This window comes from Haliotis cracherodii, unplaced genomic scaffold (genome assembly GCF_022045235.1).
Source record: "Haliotis cracherodii isolate W230 unplaced genomic scaffold, xgHalCrac1.p SCAF_8, whole genome shotgun sequence".
NCBI lineage: Eukaryota > Metazoa > Mollusca > Gastropoda > Lepetellida > Haliotidae > Haliotis > Haliotis cracherodii.
The window spans coordinates 37,671,157-37,689,431 of record NW_027266341.1 but is presented as its reverse complement, the minus strand read 5'-3'; the positions used below and the strand labels follow the sequence as shown (position 1 = coordinate 37,689,431).

The following is an 18,275-nucleotide window of genomic DNA, read 5'->3' as shown; positions in this document are numbered from 1 at the left end:
GTTTTTGACTTCCGTTGTTTCTGTTTCTGGAGGTTGGTCTATTGGCCGACGTGAAAGAGCATCAGCGAATGGAATGTCTTTCCCTGGTTTGTATACCAGCGTGATGTTTATTTCTGAGTTCCCAGAATTAGTGACTGCAACCTCGATGGAGCCTTTGACAATGGTTTACTAATGATAGCCACCAAAGGTTTGTGGTCAGTTACTACAAAGAGGGGTCGGCCATAGGTGTAATAGTGAAATTTCTCAAGTCCAAAGACTGCAGCAAGTAGCTCCTTTTCTATCTCTGCATATCTGGTTTCTGCGTCAGATAGTGATTGGCTCGCAAAGGCTATAGGTTTACCTTTCTGGAATATCACTGAGCCCAGTCCATTTTCACTAGCATCATTTCCAAGCCACAGCTCTTCCTTTTAATCATAGTACATGTATGCAAGTACTGGTGCATTAGTGATCATGTTCTTCACATTGTCGAAGGCTGTTTGTTGTGCTTGACTCCACACCCATGGTACTTCTTTCTTTGTGAGGTTCCTGAGACACGTTGTTTCTTCTGTTAGGTTAGGCATGAATTTAGCGAGATAGTTGTTCATACTGAAGAAACGACGTAGTTCTTGAACATTGTGAGGTTCAGGAAATTCAGTGATGGCTTTCACCTTCTCTGGATCAGTCTGGAGACATTCACTGGTTATGTGATGTCCTGTGAATGAGATCTTGTCGAGCTTGATCTCCATTTTGTCTTTGTTGAGACGAATTCCTTTTTCAAGACATCTGTCAAGTAGGCAGTTCAGAGCACTATCATGTCTCTCATCGTCTTATCCATGGACCAGTATGTCGTCTGCCATACATTCAGCACCATTCAAGCCTTTCAGGTTTTCCAGGAGCTTCTTCTGGAAAATTCCTGATGAAACTGATAGACCGAATGGGAGTCTAAGCCAACGCTATCAACCAAAAGATGTCTGGAACGTAGTGATTAAGCTAGAATCATGGTCTAACTCAACATGCCAATGCCCTGAAGCCAAGTCAATTTTGGAGAACACTCGAGATGAACCTAACTCATGAAGCTGGTCTTCTAATATTGGAAGCATGAAATGTTCTCTTCTGAGAGCTTTGTTGAGCTGCTGGGGGTCAAGGCAAATTCTGGAAGCTCCAGATTTCTTCTCAGTTATGGCTATCTGATTAACCCATGGTGTCGGTTCATCAACTGAGGCTATCACACCTAGACGCTCTAGTCTCTGTAGCTCTGCTAGAAGTTTCTCCTTCAGACTTACAGGTATTCGTTAGCTGGCATGATTACTGGATTTACATCTGGATCTGTTTCCAAGTATACTTCACCTTCAAATTTACCAATCTTCTCATCCCATAGAGGATTTTACTTTTCATCAAATTTGGATTAACTTGATACTGCAGCTACTATCTCCATATTGTGTCTCTTCACATCAATTAACTTCATCTTGCAAGCAGTTTCGATTCCAAGAAGAGGTATCAAATCTTCTTCAACTACTATGAAGTTGATGGAATATAGACTGTCATTCTTCGGATTCAGGACTGCAGCTTGGTAAGTTCCAATAGGAGTGAGTGGTGTCTTGTTCCGCATTAGCAACTTATGGTCAGTCGTGACAATTCGAGTCATGTCTGTCACCTTCTGTTTCGGGATAATATTTGGTGATGCTCCCGAGTCGACGAGGAATATTATTGAGATATTGTCCACTATCATTCTGCATTTGATAGATTTGTGAGTATGCTGTCATTTCCGGTCTGGGTTTCTACTGAGCAGATCCAATGGAGACCATCTAGATCACTGTTCGAATCTTCTGCAACAGCATTCACATTTCCTGACCTGCGACATTGAACAGCAAAATGGTTACTTGCACCACATTTACCACATTTCTTTCCCCATGCTGGACATACACCTTTCTTCATTTCATGAGAAGTCCCGCAGAATTTACATTCAGCTACTTTAGCTTTAGTATGTTTAGAGTGTTCATATGATTCTGGTGATTGTTTTGTTTTCATCTCAGTTTTAACTGGTTTCTTCTTCTGGTAACGAAAGGAGTTTACTGCTTCAGCTTCAGGTTTGTACGCATCAAACTGTGTTTTTGCGGTCTCTGCAACTTTACAAATGTCAATGGATTTTTCTATGGTAAGATTTCTCTCCCTTAGAAGCAATCGTTATGTTGATTTTTCTCTAATCCCAAGAATTATTCTGTCTCTCAGAATAGAAGTTACACATGTCTGGCAGTAATTGCAGGTTTTGATTTGTGACCTCAAATTAGCATTGAAAACTACCCCCTTCTTTCTGAATGATATTGTTGAATTTATAACGTTCATGTCTCATTGACATCTCCAATAATGAATTCACCAAATTTGTCTGTAATTTGTTTCATAGTTCTGGCATTGTCTGGTGTTTCAAACTCAAACCCATTGTACGCACGAAGTGCTTCATCCCCTTAACAGTTGAGCAGTGATGCAATCTGGTAGTCGGCATTGTCACCCATTAGTAAAGGTCCTGGGGGGTTTACGCCCGATAATAACTTAGGTCTTTGCCCCTGTTCTGCGCGTTTATTTTCGTCATTGTCACCCATTGTCATGATAGCATGTGGATATAGCGTTTTGTCAAATATTTACAGAAATATGTAAGACAATGTCAGTATTTTAGTCTAGAATGACTCACTGTATCCTAATATCACTGTCTATGACGTTTTCACCGCTGCCACCATGTTTCGTGTGGTTTTTAAGCACTTGTAATAACACTGACTTTAACGAACAACACAATATTCAGGGGAAATAACACTCTTTTACTGATAGAACATCACATGTGATATGAGCATGATATTGAGTGAAGCGCCCTATAATAATCAGTTAAGGCCCAGTAATGACTCATTCACGTAACAGATAGTTTACCCCACTACCTGTTTACTAAAATGTGTCATGTTTAATGCATTAATATGTTGTATAACCGTATCACTGATCAAATACCGCGGAGTGTTCCTCTTTGATAATGGGTATATTCTTCATAATCTTGAGATAAGAACATTTAGGATTATTCCTGAGCGTATATTTAACATTCTCATTATCCAAGACTGTACACAAGTCGTAGAAACGTTCGGTTCGATATATACATGTACCTTTGTAACTGACAGTTGTGCAGTCGGACCACAGCTAACCGGTTATGGCCTGTTATTTTTTAGTGATAATGCCTCGCCGAGTGAGACGAGTCGACCGGGCGCCAGTGATCGAGGTACAGACCTAATTACTGCGTGTGTTTGTGCGTGTGCGTGTGCGTGTGCGTGTGTGTGTGTGTGTGTGTGTGTGTGTGTGTGTGTGTGTTTAGTAGAAGATGAAATTCTTTGCACCCAGTCCGTTACTATATCAAAAGAAAGGTTAAACTATTCCAAGTATTCCAAAAACAACGGTCTACCACAATGGTACAAAAGCATGCATCGCCAAATCAACGAGCCTGACCACCCAATTTGGTTAGTTTCCTCTTAAGACAAGCATGGGTTGCAGAAGAGCAAATAACCCGGAAGTTGACCTCCATAAATCTTCTTTCTTATACATATATTACTTTTCAATATGGTGATCCTCAGCAAACCTTGAGTACTATATACCATGAGTTGGGTTTTGGAGGTGAAACCGACCCAGATGGTTTATATTAAGGGGACTTATATGTTATAGATTATGAACGACAAACGACAATATGGTCAATAGGCCATAATGACATATAAGATCATCATCACACATAAATACGGACAGTTTATCACTCACAGTGTCTTATGTGTGCGTGCGTGCGTAGCTGGCTATATACAGATAGGCTAGCTTATCTCAACATGTGCCCAGGTCTGAGTTCTGGCTCAGTTAACAATACTATGCAGCAAAGTCACACTGACATTTGTTTCCAATAACATACTCAAAGCAAGATTTCAAATACAGAAAAGACTGAGGATTTCACACTTCATATGCAATGTCTCAGCTACATATTGACGAGATCAGTGTACAGATAATTACACCAGTCGACAAAGGTCAGTATTAGCAACATATCACATATTGAAGTAGAAATGACACTAGTTCAAATACTAAACCGTTCCACAATCTCTTATATCAAAATCAAACTGTATGCTTTTTATGTATGTAGAGTTAGAGTTAACCTTCCTTAATCGGGTCTTACGGTACATCTGCTTTAAGTGTGATGCCCCAGCAGGATGCTACTCGTATGTATGAAGAGAAGACACCCTGTTATTTAGTAGTTACTATATTAAGGGAATAATTCCATGAATGTAAATTGCGCGTTGGGTCCTATTACCAACAATAATCAGAAGTTTAGTATCTTTTTTGTGGTTTTTAAACCAACAGCCATAGTGGGCTTTGTAATTATTTAAACGTTTAATCAAATCCAGACAATGGTACTTCGGATCATCATGGAATTAGTACATTGTACAGGCTGGCCTTCACCATATGAAGGTTCATACTCCATGGAATTCATAGTCAATGACACAATGTTTGATATGACTATGCACATGCCTACCCCGCAAACCCCTCAGGGGACTCAATTGTATTAGAGGCACAGTTTGCTCTGTAGAGTTGTCGGTCAACAAACTGGAGACATCTCGGGCTTCCTTCCCCAGCATTTATCTGACTCACATCATCTGACAACACGTTGCTTGTATATTTCGCATATAATGTAATATAATAGAATAGAATAGAATTTTTGTAACATTCTTGTAATACCTAATATGCTCATTATTCACATTCAAGATATACCGGTTACATTTAATGTACAAATAAATTATATTATGTTGCCTTTGTGTTTTTATTGTTGTTCCTTTATACTTATATTTATTGAGCTTTCTTTATCCTTATATTTACTGAGCTTTACAAGCATATCAAATGTTATCATTGAGACATGGATAGGGTTGGCTATACGATACCTGATCAGGAAACCCCCTCCTTTGGTAATTTTGTGTTCTGGCCTTGCAATTACGGTATTGAAGTATGTACAGTATAAACAGTACCGAGCATAGTATAAACACAAACATGTAAATATTTTGAACAGCTCCTCCTCTATTACGATATGAAATAGCACATGAGAAGAATTATTGCCTGAATATCTCAAAGGGGAATATTTAGTGTCAATAATACTGAGCATTCAGTGTCGTGAAAGCAAGGTATGACTTTGTTCACGTTTCAGTGCAAACGTTCCTGACCCTGTTCAATAGGTGCACATACGCCACGGTTTTAGATAGCTATGTAATATGTACATAGCAAACATTATTCACCTTTCAAACCAATGATCATAGACGTATGTTGCGTCAGCATTGCAGAAGTTCTACTGCCTGACGCACTCTTGTCTGGTGTAACGCAGCTCTTGTTCCAAGCGTTTGTATCTCGATGTTTCATAATACATGGGTTGTATACGTAACCGTGTATATAACAGGGCAGTAAAACAATGCAGACGCATGTTCGATTTAAATACTAGCTTGTTCGACTGGTTATGATAATGTATATAACACATGAGGCTAAATTGTTCGAGTGTAGCAGCATTCCGATATTTTTACATGTGCTAATAACGATTGTCAATGCTGATTGGTCAGGTGCAGTCATATGACATTACTTTGAAGACAATAACTAAAGGGAATCTGTGCACTCTATCTGCTAATAGAATAAGCAGCTACAATAAAAAAATTTTTTACACATTATGATTTCATTATAATTTCTCACTTTCAACATATTATTGCATACAATAACGTAAGTAATAAGGATATAGTACTTCATTCTTCTCAACTTGATAATGTTTTTTTCACACAAATATTCTAACCGAAACTTTAGTAATTGTCTTGTATTTAACAGCCATCTGCGTGAGTTTAAACACAGGCATATCTATATAGAGTTTGTCTGTGTGTCAGTTTCTGTTTGATAACCATGTACATTCATTAGTATTTACACTGATGTATTTTTAAACATAACCACCTCCACAATAGCTAGACGTGAGAAACTGTTGAGCCTGGATATCAGCTTGACATGTATCTCTTAGATTCGTCTAAGAATGTGTTGATCATTTGGGAGTCACCCGTTGCATTCACACGAACACAGTTTATCAGGACGATATAAACATATATGGGGATTATAACGTTAACTTGACGAAAAACATAAGCGTGACATTTAGTTTATGTCCGTTCATAGTAACATCCTCTAAAACAATTAAATAAAACGAACTTTGATGTAGAATATGTTCCAAACAATCAGTAAACGCTCACTTTTGTAATGGCACCATATATGTATAATGATGTGTTCTTTCCTCTCAGTCTGAGGGCATTTGTTTATAAGTTAGTGTCACATCGGAGGAATGTGTGTTGTTTGCTGTTTACCCTATGTTCATACAGCAATGATTCCTTTTTAAGTGCAAGTATTATATCCGCTATGTTAACTTTAACTGGTCCATCAAATTTTAAACTATGCCAACCATCTGTTGTTATTTATGAACAAGTGAATTTGCATCAATAAAACTTGCAAGGGTTTTGCTCTTATTTTGTTCATTTTTACCTTAAAATAGAATCAAGGTTTTATCGTTGCGTTATATTCTATGGTTTTATAGCAATATTCACACTCAACAACTTCAATTTACCATGGATCCCATTTTGCTATAATGTTGTACTTCCTTGTCCCTGTACATGGCGGGAATAATGAGGTTAACCTGTTGCGAGATGGTGTGTGGTGAATAAACTTTTGCCTTTTCCTTGTTGAGAGAGGAGAGATTTCTGTTACGCCTGAACATCCGAGGATACTATACTGCGAAACACACACGGTGTGTTAATATTAGAAATACTGCCTATATATGTGACTGTATGCACTTGTCGAAAGAGTGTATACGGTTTTGTTTACCATGTATAAGAGATATGATGACATGATAGTAAGAATTGTAAAGGTGGAATGGAAGCTCCAAATAAAGATAAAAAATGTATGTACGTATTTTGAAGTCAATTGAAAATCAACCAGCTTCCCTTTCAGCCTTGTCCAGAAATCATTTTAATGTTAAAACTTCCTGGTTCACAAACATGGCGGGCGTGAGGTGGTTGATACTTACTGCGGCTGTGTCAGGGTGGTGTATTCAACTCATGCTGGGTAGGTAACGCTACGACATTTGAACTTGTGGGTAATTAACATGACACTTATTTAGCTATCTTTGGAAAATATGTATATGACACACATATTAATAACACAGGTAGCGCTTTGTATAGTAAGGACTCACATGTATGAAAGGTACGCAGAGGTTTGCCTTAGCTGATACATGTATGTGTACAAGGTTTAACCGTCGACAAACGTGTCACTAAATTCAAATTCCCAGTGGGACAAACTATGATACTCAAGTATCTAATACTCACACTACAAGATTTTTCCGAATGGATACTTAACATGTCTATTGTTTAATTATCTTTGACAAATATGTATTGACCTTTTTCATACTTTCGCCATCTTGTATCGAAAACGAGGCTAGGAGAGCATAGCTCATAGGGAACAGACAACATGTTGTGCATTTCACTGATGGACATTCAAACAAACAAAAAATGGCATCCTCTGTATCTAATACAGAAGATATTTCACATTTAATCATGAGGTCCAACTAAAATATGCCTGTAATACACTGGAATTAGCATTTTGCTGTCAGGATCCTGGAAGTGAATCGAAAGGTGCATTTCGAGATACGTATTTCAGAAATAGATTGTTTTATCAAAACCTCGTCGGCATATAGGTACAATGTGACAGTACATTCAATGTTTTGTATCGTAAATGAACCGCATAACATGAAACAAGTCAGTGTACTTTTGCAAATTTGCTTGTCAATGCGTGGCTTGGCGAACTCGAGATCGTTGATCATGTTTATTTCACGTTTCATAGTGGTGTTTGCTGCACAACGCACTATCGTTTTGCCATGAGTCCAGTTGACAAAAGACACTTTTTCTGCTATGATTTTCATCTTAACATATTACGATGTAAATGAAATTAGTTCACAAACAATCTCATTAAAATCAGATCTTTGTTCTCGTTATAGCTAAACGAAGATCTGAGGACATCCCATTAAGCGTCACGTCAGAACGACCTTTCATCCAACCAATCAGAGCATCGCTTAGCAGATCATGAAAGTGACAATCAGAATGTGTTTTCTAATCATGCAACCACGAAATATTTAACACGGGGTATTCCGAACAACAGTTACGGGTTTTATGATTATAACCATACAATCTAGGCCATCTATGAGCCATTCCAGAGTGTTCTTCTTATCAGTTGTAATTTTTTTAATCGAAAATACGTCAAAATATGTTTCGAAGCGTAGTCGCCAGTTTGAAACTACTGTCGTAAAGCTTTAGAAAGCTGCCTTCTGATTGCCTATTGTCAATTCTTGTCAGTCATTTCACTGGTCGGTCAAAATTCGTGAAAGGTCGTTCTGACGTGACCCGTGATGGGATGTCATCAGATCTTTGTTTAGCGGTAGCGAAAACTAAGATCTGATTTTAATTAGATTGGTTCACAAAATAATTCGTGTGTCAAAATAAATATTCAGAAGGGGCGATAACTCTATTCAGTGTGTACAATGACAGATGATACTTTACTTGTTCTTCAAACATCACTTACTTTACTGATTATTGCCGATTGAGATTGCACCGTGCACGACGAAAGTAATAATGTGTTAACTGTTTGAAATAAGTTAAAGGGAAACTAAATTTGATAAATATAAATAATGCATGAAATTGAAGAAATATAAGAATTGATACAACCACCAACTTCTTGAACACCCTCGCCTAATCCTGTATGATGATAGGTAATTGTATATCAAAGGAAGCTACTAATACATTTATCCTGAATAGTTTTAAAATGTCTTGATCAGATATGAGTACAGATAAATTATAAATGTACAAATTATGTTGATAGAACAATCTGGATTTCTATTTAACAAAGAAAAACAAAACAAACTTTTCATGTCTTTATTTCTCACAATATAAGTTTTCAAAACTTAACATGGACCGGGTGTCTTTGTCAGTCAAAAGCACCTAATTAAATTCCAGGAGAAAATAATGTCTGTGTCTGATTCAGTGTCTGATAAATATTGGCCATATTGTTTTGTGAGTGAATAAGGCTTTTCACTTCCTCGTCCTATTTAGGTGAAATGTGACAGGAAGCACATTTGTTAATTGAATGAATATGGCTTTTCACTTCCTCGTCCTTTGACAGGACGCACATTGTAACCAGTGTGTTACTGTCAGTAGAAAGCTCCTCCAGACATCCGCCACCGGATACTAGTACTTCATTCTGTTGACTCGCTGGCCTGAAATGTATAATTCAATAATATTGTAATAATATTTCTCCTTCAATACACAAAATTATAAACAATGCATATTCACCTTCTCTCAAACTATTGCTTATTTAGAAAACAGCATTCTCCTGAAATAGAGAAATTTAAGGAAATTAATCACAGTGTGTAACATTACATGCTCCTTTAGAACAATCTTGAAGGCATCAATTCATCTGATATGTCTAAAACTCAAACAGTATATTCTGTGTAAACAGTAAACTCAACAGATGCATCAATTTAATGACAGTGTACTACAGTTCTTTATATCAATGTCACACAGAAATTCACTCTAGTTTTAATGAAACACGTTTTGATATTTGTATTATGTATTTAATAATGAAATACTTTGTTTAGTCTGACCATGCTGAAAACATACTTTCGCTAGAGTGAAATAAATAAGATTCTTATTATAATCAGGTGAAATATCACGTTTTGTCACACCTACAGTCAGTCTGCCTCATTGACACTATGGTTCTCTGAGTAAGGTCATGAAGATCACAAAGAAAATATAAGACTTGAAATTATTTTGTCAAATGAAATGTTTATCTCTTCTTGTGGTTTACTAAAGTTTATATCTTGACTTGAAAATATTAACTTTGTCAGATCACAAGATGAGATAGGTTCATGCTATCATCGTTATTTGACATGGAAAATTTATATGTATTTATTTATTTTTTTATTTCTCGTTTTGATTGAATTATAATAATTATCAAAATTATCACACCACTTGACTTGATTGATATAAACTAAAGTTCTAAAGATTGTTAACAATAGTAAAATATTACATCATAACAATATAATTTTTGCAAAATGACACAGTAAGCACAGCTTTATTCTTACATATAAATTGATATGATTAATAATCAATAATGCATGGCAATTGCTTTCACAAAAGAAATCATTTTGTTTTAAAAGTTTCAAAACATGTTTGTGGACATAAAACCAGATGGGTTTTACAATTAAACAAAGGGAATAAATGAGTTATGATTGCAATACGCATAGGAATTAAAAATAATTCTGTTTATACTTTAAGTTTATAGTAATGTCAATACCAATTTATGCATTTGAAATATTTGAATACAAACTGTTAAAGTGTTATCTGTTTCTATAAATTATATAAAAATCACATGTAGATTGAACATTTACTGGCCATTAATTAGTTGGGGTTTTGTTCATTTCATGACATGATTAATTTGGTACAGTAAAGTAAATATCATTTTGGTAGAAATATTGTTCACAAAATTGCAGATCAAACTGTACTTTTCTTCAAATATTTACACACCCTTTATGTTATAATTCAGTTGAAATATTACACCTCATGCTATCTAATCTGTCAACATTGACAATCAAAATAACAACTGTTCACAATCACAACAGCACAAGAAGATCTAATCTAATAATTTATTGGAATGCATTTGAGTCCATTATAATTTTCATCAAATACGCAACTGATGCAAAATTCTGATTTGTTACGATTGTAAATTCTCAGTAGGTTACAATTTGATACATTATATCAACATATCAATTTAGTTAGTTTCAGACATATATCTAGATTTGGTCAAAAGGTCAATATTTCGACTTCAAATACAACACACAAAGTTATTTAAACTCACAATAAATAGTTTGGCTTAATGGTGCGTAAACAATGAATTATCAAGATCTCTGTAGCATTTGCATTAAGTCTGTTCCGCTACCATAAACTGCACTGGGAGTTACCAGGTGGACATGGATATTTTAAATTGAATCCATAACAGAACGGCCCGACTCAAATTTATATCGGTAAGGAGACCAGATAACAGTAGAATAGTTTGTCAATGATAAAAATAAGAATAATGTTCAATACTTACGACAAATGTACCGGGATGGTTAAATTGTCAGTTTGTCCCGATTGCGTGCCTTGTTGACATCTCCATGTGTTTCATGTGCTATCCAGCCTTCACCTTCTGCTCTCCAAGCCTCGCTTTCAAACCGGAGGTAGCGAAGTGTGAAAAAAATCAATAGTAAGGCTTTACAAACATGTATGAAAGGTTAGCAGGGTTTGCCTTACTGACACATATGTACGTCCATTACCTCGACAAACGTGTCACCACACTGCCATGTACAGTAAGACGAATTGATGTTTGTATCTGGAAATGGTGCTACAAAAAACCTATCCTTTTTTACAGCTCATTGTAACAATCAACGTTAAGAGCTACAAGTAACCTATTAAACGTTTTTCAGGAACTGATAAATATTTTGATATCAACGTATTTGTGTGTGTGCGTGCGTGCGTGCGTGCGTGCGTGCGTGCGTGCGTGCGTGCGTGCGTGCGTGCGTGCGTGCGTGCGTGCGTGCGTGCGTGCGTGCGTGCGTGCGTGCGTGCGTGCGTGCGTGTGTGTGTGTGTGTGTGTGTCGAATTGCTTTGGTAATGTTTGTCAGGAAGAATATTGTCATTAAATCATCTCAACTAGGACAATGAGAGGGACAGGCAACCAGAAGAAATAGTTATCGATATCCCCCACCCATTTAGATATTATGGTTGTTTGTAAATTATTATAGCACTAAGCAGTACTCCAGCTGTATTACGGCAGCTTGAAAAAAGTCAGTATAGTGATTGATAGTATGAGTAACGTTAGTTTTGCACTATGCTGAATACAGAGTCAAAGTACTTGATTGTTTCTAGAATAAAACCTTCAATTCTATATTCTATAACAATGTGCACAAAACACAGCTTCGTTTGGGTTATGTAGTAGCACAGGGGCGAGGGTTGTTCAACGCTGGTTAACTCTTAAGAAGCAGTTACGTCAGTGTTAATTAAACGAAATGATTATGTTGTTTCTGGAAGCATGGATGTCTTTAGCGGTTGGTTAAATGCCCGTTACACTTAACATACCTTCCAACCTCCGTTAAATACTTTTTAAATCCTCAGTTATCTTTTAAACAGACTGTTGGCCAAACACACACTTGGTATGTAACTATACATAAAGAAAATAGTAAAGCACACCCCTATTTCTGAACTATGACAAATGGCAAAAATCATGGCATGGGATGGCTGACCACAGGAGCTGTGCGATACCAATGTCATCGGATAGAACAAACATTTAACAACAAATAAAGAAGATATTGGTGAGTTGTGATTGGACGCCTTATGACTCGTCTAGCCCTGTCCTGCTGCTTTTAGTCGGTTCCTGGCGGTTCAGGTGTTAAAACCACAGCTGTTTCCGACGTGTACTTTTAAAAAACGGTTCTCGGCGTATGAGACGAAGAACGTCCCTGTCCTCGCGATATGTCGCCACAGGAGGTCTTCCGGATCTGGGACGGTGCTATACATCACCACTCTGGGCATGTTTCCAGACTAAACGGCTTACGACAGTGTGATGACACCCCAAATTCCGACCAATGGCATTACAAGACATTCCTGCGTTATGCATGCCGATTATTTGCCATCATCTGGCGCTTGATAATCGCCTTTGTGCCATGGTCACACAATGTCATGGAATAACTGTTTAAAAGCGAGCTTAAGAATGCAATTTTAACGTTTAGATATACTGCTTTTAGATATACCCGCATGCTGGACGGGCATACCATGCATGACACGTGAACAGTCTTCACGCATAACTGATTACATCATCTCGAGAAAACCTAATTCTTGCAGTAATTATATCTTTCATGACTGCTACTAATATTGGGACCAAACAATAATGAAATATATTAGGGTCTGCTTAACTTTTTTCTTTGCGTATATAATGCTACCTGGTTTGTTCTTGTTGCATGGCAAGTTAATATTATATTTATTAGGGGCATGGATGGCCCCGTCGTCTAAGGCGCCGCAATTAGCTGTGCAGAGTTGCGACCTTTGGGAACACAAGAAATCTATGATTGTGGGTTCGAATCCCCATTTCGCCCCGATTATACTTTTAGGTTTGTCAGCACCATACCCGTGCGCGTGGATTTCACCGAAGTTGTAAACGTCTCAGATCTGCATCACTTCGGGCTTTCCTCGCACATTAAGCTGAAACGCCGCGAAATAACTGGAATAATGTTAAAGCGGCGTTAAACCGAACTCACTCACTTATCTTTATTGTTGCTTCAAAATGCATATTTGGCTGTTGGAAGCTCAGGTAAAAAACAAACGAAATCATTCAATGCACCAATAACTAGAACGATCGTTACCTTGAAACCTTGTAAAAGCCTTTAAGCCAAAGTGTATTACTTTGCATGAAACATATCATTATTAGCGGATAACTGTTTAGTTTTAGGGTTGACATTAACAGTGTTTATAAATACAGTCGAACCTTGTTATGTCGAACTTGGTTGTGTCGTAATCCTAGTACCCAAGTACCCAAATTAAAGGGGCACTGATCTAAAGCAATTCCAGGGACCGGTTGTTGCCTTTGTTATTGTTTTTTCCCAGTTAGTATCCGGATGTATGGCAGAAATCTAGACTAGTTCACTACCTCTGCTGCGCCATTCGTAAGCGCATTAGTCAATTTTACAGGTAGTAATAAGGGTGTGTGGTCACATTGATCAACAAAATGAAATACAGTTTTCGAGATAATAAGGAAATGTAGGTATATTTGTGGGTAGCTTTGGTAATGGTGACAAAGTTTTGATAAGTCACTTGCTTGGTAATTTTGCGATTTTCGTTTACACTATTTTTACTTGCAACACAAAGTAAATATTTCACCTGAGCATTGCTTTTTTTTTATAGTGTGTATATTTTTTTACAGTCAAAATGTGTAACATTTTATAATTTAATAAACGCCTCAATATTCAGTTATTTTACAAAGTGACTGAAAAAACATTTCCATCTGTATTATTATGATAACGAATTCCAACCATTTTGATGTTTAATGTCATCACCAAGAAACTGAAAATGTTACGTTGAAAAGAACATTTCTATGTTGTTTGGCATCTAATCCTACATAATAATCTGTTGTGATGTTTTTAGGCCCTTTTGATCGTCTTAATCGATTTTAGTCAATCTGGACAGATTTTTCAGTCAAAATGACTGAAATATTTACACATTTTATAAATTGCCTGAGAGAATCACATTTTACAAATTGACGTTTATATATACAGCTTACAAAGGAAAAGACTTGTGAAAACAAAGTCTATCGCGCATTTAAGAATTTCCCAACCAAGACGTAGGGGAACAAGAACGAATCGGTTCAATGCTACAGCAAATGAAGGAAAACAAAATGCAAATACCATAATTACAACATTCCAAATTTATGTGTATAGATTTTAGGCAGCTTCCTTGTTCGAGGAATGTATCCGTGAATATCCACACAAAGGAACAATATCCCACTTGTCTGCAGGTGTACAAAGAAACTTTTTCGATGTCACGTGTCTCTGTAACAATCAATTATTTTAAAAGATATATATCGTTTCGGGATAATATAACCCGTGTTCGTATCTCAACTAATCACTTAGATTGTTTCAGGGGTTTCACATAGGTGTCAAGTCTAAAGGGTCGGCTAAAAAAGCCCACTAGACAACTATTTTCATAACGTCCACGGTTCCTAAAAAATCCATTGAGTGATAGATAACCATGAGCAATCAATCCACGTATTATCAGTTAACACTTTGAACAAAGTATGTTGTTTTTACATCGGCACTTCACGCCATGATATGAGTGTATTCCCTTTGTTTTAGTAAACCTTGACATGTAAACACTCACTTTTGACATATCCACCGTGCAAGATAACAGCGATTTATCAATCAACGTATTTTCTGTTAATCCTTTGATGACTAGGAACGATCCGTTGATTTACAAAAAAAGTAAATCAACTGATCAGTCACCTCTTGCTGGTCTGTCATGTGCATATTACATAACACACATTTCACCTCACTTCAAACCTGGATTTAGATTGAATTATTACCCCAGACACAATAAATGCCAAATGGGAACCTTTGTCAGGTAATCTAAGTGGTGCTACCGCTAATTGTACCTGTAATAAATTCATTAACTGGGCATCAAGTGAATGACGACAAATACGCAAGTGTAGGGTTATAGAAGAAAATGGGGATGACAACTAGGGAGTAGTAATCGTATTATCGACGCAATCCGAAATCCAAAAATGATTTCACTGCATGGATCCTTTTTTTTATTTTAAAACTATAACCATCTGGGGTATTTCCAAATGACGACATCCGATGAGCTCCGCCGTTCTTTTTGTCTGTTTGTTAAGGCTGAAGAAATTGATTAACATGCGCCCTTTGTCGAAATCTTTTTCGATCACAGTTAACCAATCAGTGTTCCAAAATGCGTAAAACAAATATTGCCTCCAGCCTCCAAGTATTTTTAGCTGTCCTTGCAGACGGTAGCCCAGTCTCTGGTCACGCTCAGTTGCGTTGCGTCTCATCCTGGTACTCACGGGGAAAAACAATAACAAAGGCAACAACCAGTCCGGGGAATGGCGTTAGATCAGTGCCTCTTTAAGCCTCAATTCTCCTAATGTCCCGAACCATGGATAACTCGAACTTTTTCCAGGTCCCCATGGGTTCAACGCAATTGCGAATCTGACGAACTGACCCAGGATCTGCCGTTTGTCGAAAGATTGTGACATTAGAACACCTTGTGATTCCGCAGGCATTGTGAAACAGCCGGTCTGGGTTGTAAGAGAAAGACAGCTTAAAGAACTTTGACAGAACGTTACCTTTACCATTTAAGGCAATGTCACCTGTCGGAGAATACTAACTATATCAAAACGTTCGGGTAGAATGTACCATGTTTGTGCCTTACGTTTTGTTTCGTAGCGAGTCATATATAGTTATACAGTTGTTCTTGTATTTACATACGACAGTTTGCTGATGCGCCTCTTTTCACCTGGTATCATCACTTGTTGATAGTGATTCATAATCAGATGCCCATGATGTAGTTTGAATTGTACAACGGACTCTCCCTTTAGCAGATAATTCTCATGATTATGAAATTGGTTTTGTCGCATTTATTTTCATTTTGACACTTCAGTCTGCCCCTTTTTGGGGGACTCCAATCATCCTTTGTCATACACATGAGTTTCTTTTGTGATAAATATTTTCTGATTATTCTCTCTTCGTTGTGTAGATATTCTAGGAACTTTCCCGCTGCATCGGGACCTCTGTAAATCATGGGCGGGTTTGTTTTCCCATCATACCTTACAACTATATATCCAAACCCACAAGGAATATGTTCTTGAGTTTTGTACATAAAACTATGTTTCGGTCGGTATTTTCTATAGGTAAGTGCTTCGAAATCAGTGTAAATTATGTTCGGTACTGGCATTTGATTACAATAATGTTCAAATTTTAGTATATTTTTTCCCTCTTCAGGCATATCAATCCTGATAGCAGTGTGTCCAACACCTCTGCAGTCTTCTTTATGCACTTCTTGTCTGCTGTACCCATACAGGCATCTTTCACAGAAATATTTCTTTCCTGCTTGTTTTGTTTGATCGCATAATAGCCTGCTTAAACTCTTTATCCACGTATAATGATATTTACCATCTTTTTTTATCAGAAATAAATTGATTCTGGGAATATGTTCTGGGGCGGAGCTCATCCTGTGTACAACAATTCCTTTAGAAGAATGTCCAAAAAAACATTTATCAATTTGTTTATATAGAAGGTCTATCAAGATTTTTGTCTATGGGGAACAATGCAGATCTTATCATCATTCTGAAACAGTCATCGCCTTTTTTTAACATTAATTATGTTTTTTTCTTTCTTTTTATAATACGAGGGTAAATCTATATAAGATCTACCTTTGAAAGTCATATAATTTTCTATATCTAAATATAAACTATTGATTTTATCCACACCTCAACCCGAACCTCTATTAGTCCATTGTTCTAAAGTTTCCTGTATCCGTTGAATTGATGTATCTAATGATGTGCTTATAGTATCAGATTCGGTTATAACTTCTTGATTACTTCAGAAATAAGGTTCAGTATATTCAGCGCTATCGTCTGCATTACTTTTACTCAAGGACATTTTAACCATCAGCTGGTATTTTATACTTTTAAATCATCTAACTCCTCGTTAATTTTGCTCGATACGATGGGCTTAACATCATTAATATCCATGTTCGAATTAATATCCATCTTCCAACCTCTTAGATAATTACCAACGCCGGCTGTGGGTACAAATCTTAACTCATCAATTGATTGATTTTTATTATCACCAACTGATTTATCACCATTTGGTAAATCAATCAATTCAGCTTTTTTCATTTGAGATAACCTCTCAGCCCACTTTTTTTCGCTTCAGCTTTGAGTTCTCTAACAGTCTGGGGTTTGTTGTATTCCAAACCCAGTATATCAATCAATTCAGCTTTTCTCAATCGAGAATAACCACGTTCTTTTGCCAAAGCCTTCAACTCTCTGACAAAAACCATTGTGATTTAATGGTAGGAGATAAGGCTGTTGCTGATGCATCAGGTGACCAATTCTATGTTCCGCTCGACAGATATGATAACAGATCCTGAATTAGACAGACAAATTCGTAACCAGTATACCGGAAATTTAGCCATTTTGTATGATCGCGTGCTTCGACACCAAAAGATCACCAGGAACAAAAGAGATAAGATGTGGAATATCAATCTTTGAAGGGTATTTTAATGTTGTTCGAGGACCACTCTGAAGCATTTGCAAGAGATACCGAGAAATTCTACAACCCCAAGATTACAAAAGTATAAAACAAAGCCAGAAGTTCACGCGGTCGTGAAAGACCTGTCTCTCAGGGATGTGTCGATGGCTTAATTCCTTACCATGAAGTATGCGCTATGCCTCGATATGCGAACCACCGACGATGACCAACTACACGGCTGTGGGCGAAGAATAGAAAATGCCAGTGAGGGTGTTACTATATTTTACAAAGTCATAATCGGGATGTTTTCGAGCATATTATTATTCTGTGCCCGACTATTAACGTCAATAAAACATAACCATCGAGAGATTGGGTAATGAATGATCCT

At 37.1% G+C, this 18,275-nt stretch overlaps 1 protein-coding gene across 1 annotated transcript in view; it reads left to right on the top strand.

Annotated features, from left to right (window-relative positions):
* The first annotated feature begins 7,043 nt into the window (after positions 1–7,043).
* Positions 7,044–18,275, top strand: part of LOC139449818 (uncharacterized) — a 63,533-nt gene continuing 52,301 nt past the window's right edge. The window contains exon 1 of the mRNA XM_071231359.1: positions 7,044–7,110. Within this exon, the coding sequence (XP_071087460.1) occupies positions 7,044–7,110 (67 nt within the window). The remainder of the gene's footprint in view (positions 7,111–18,275) is intronic.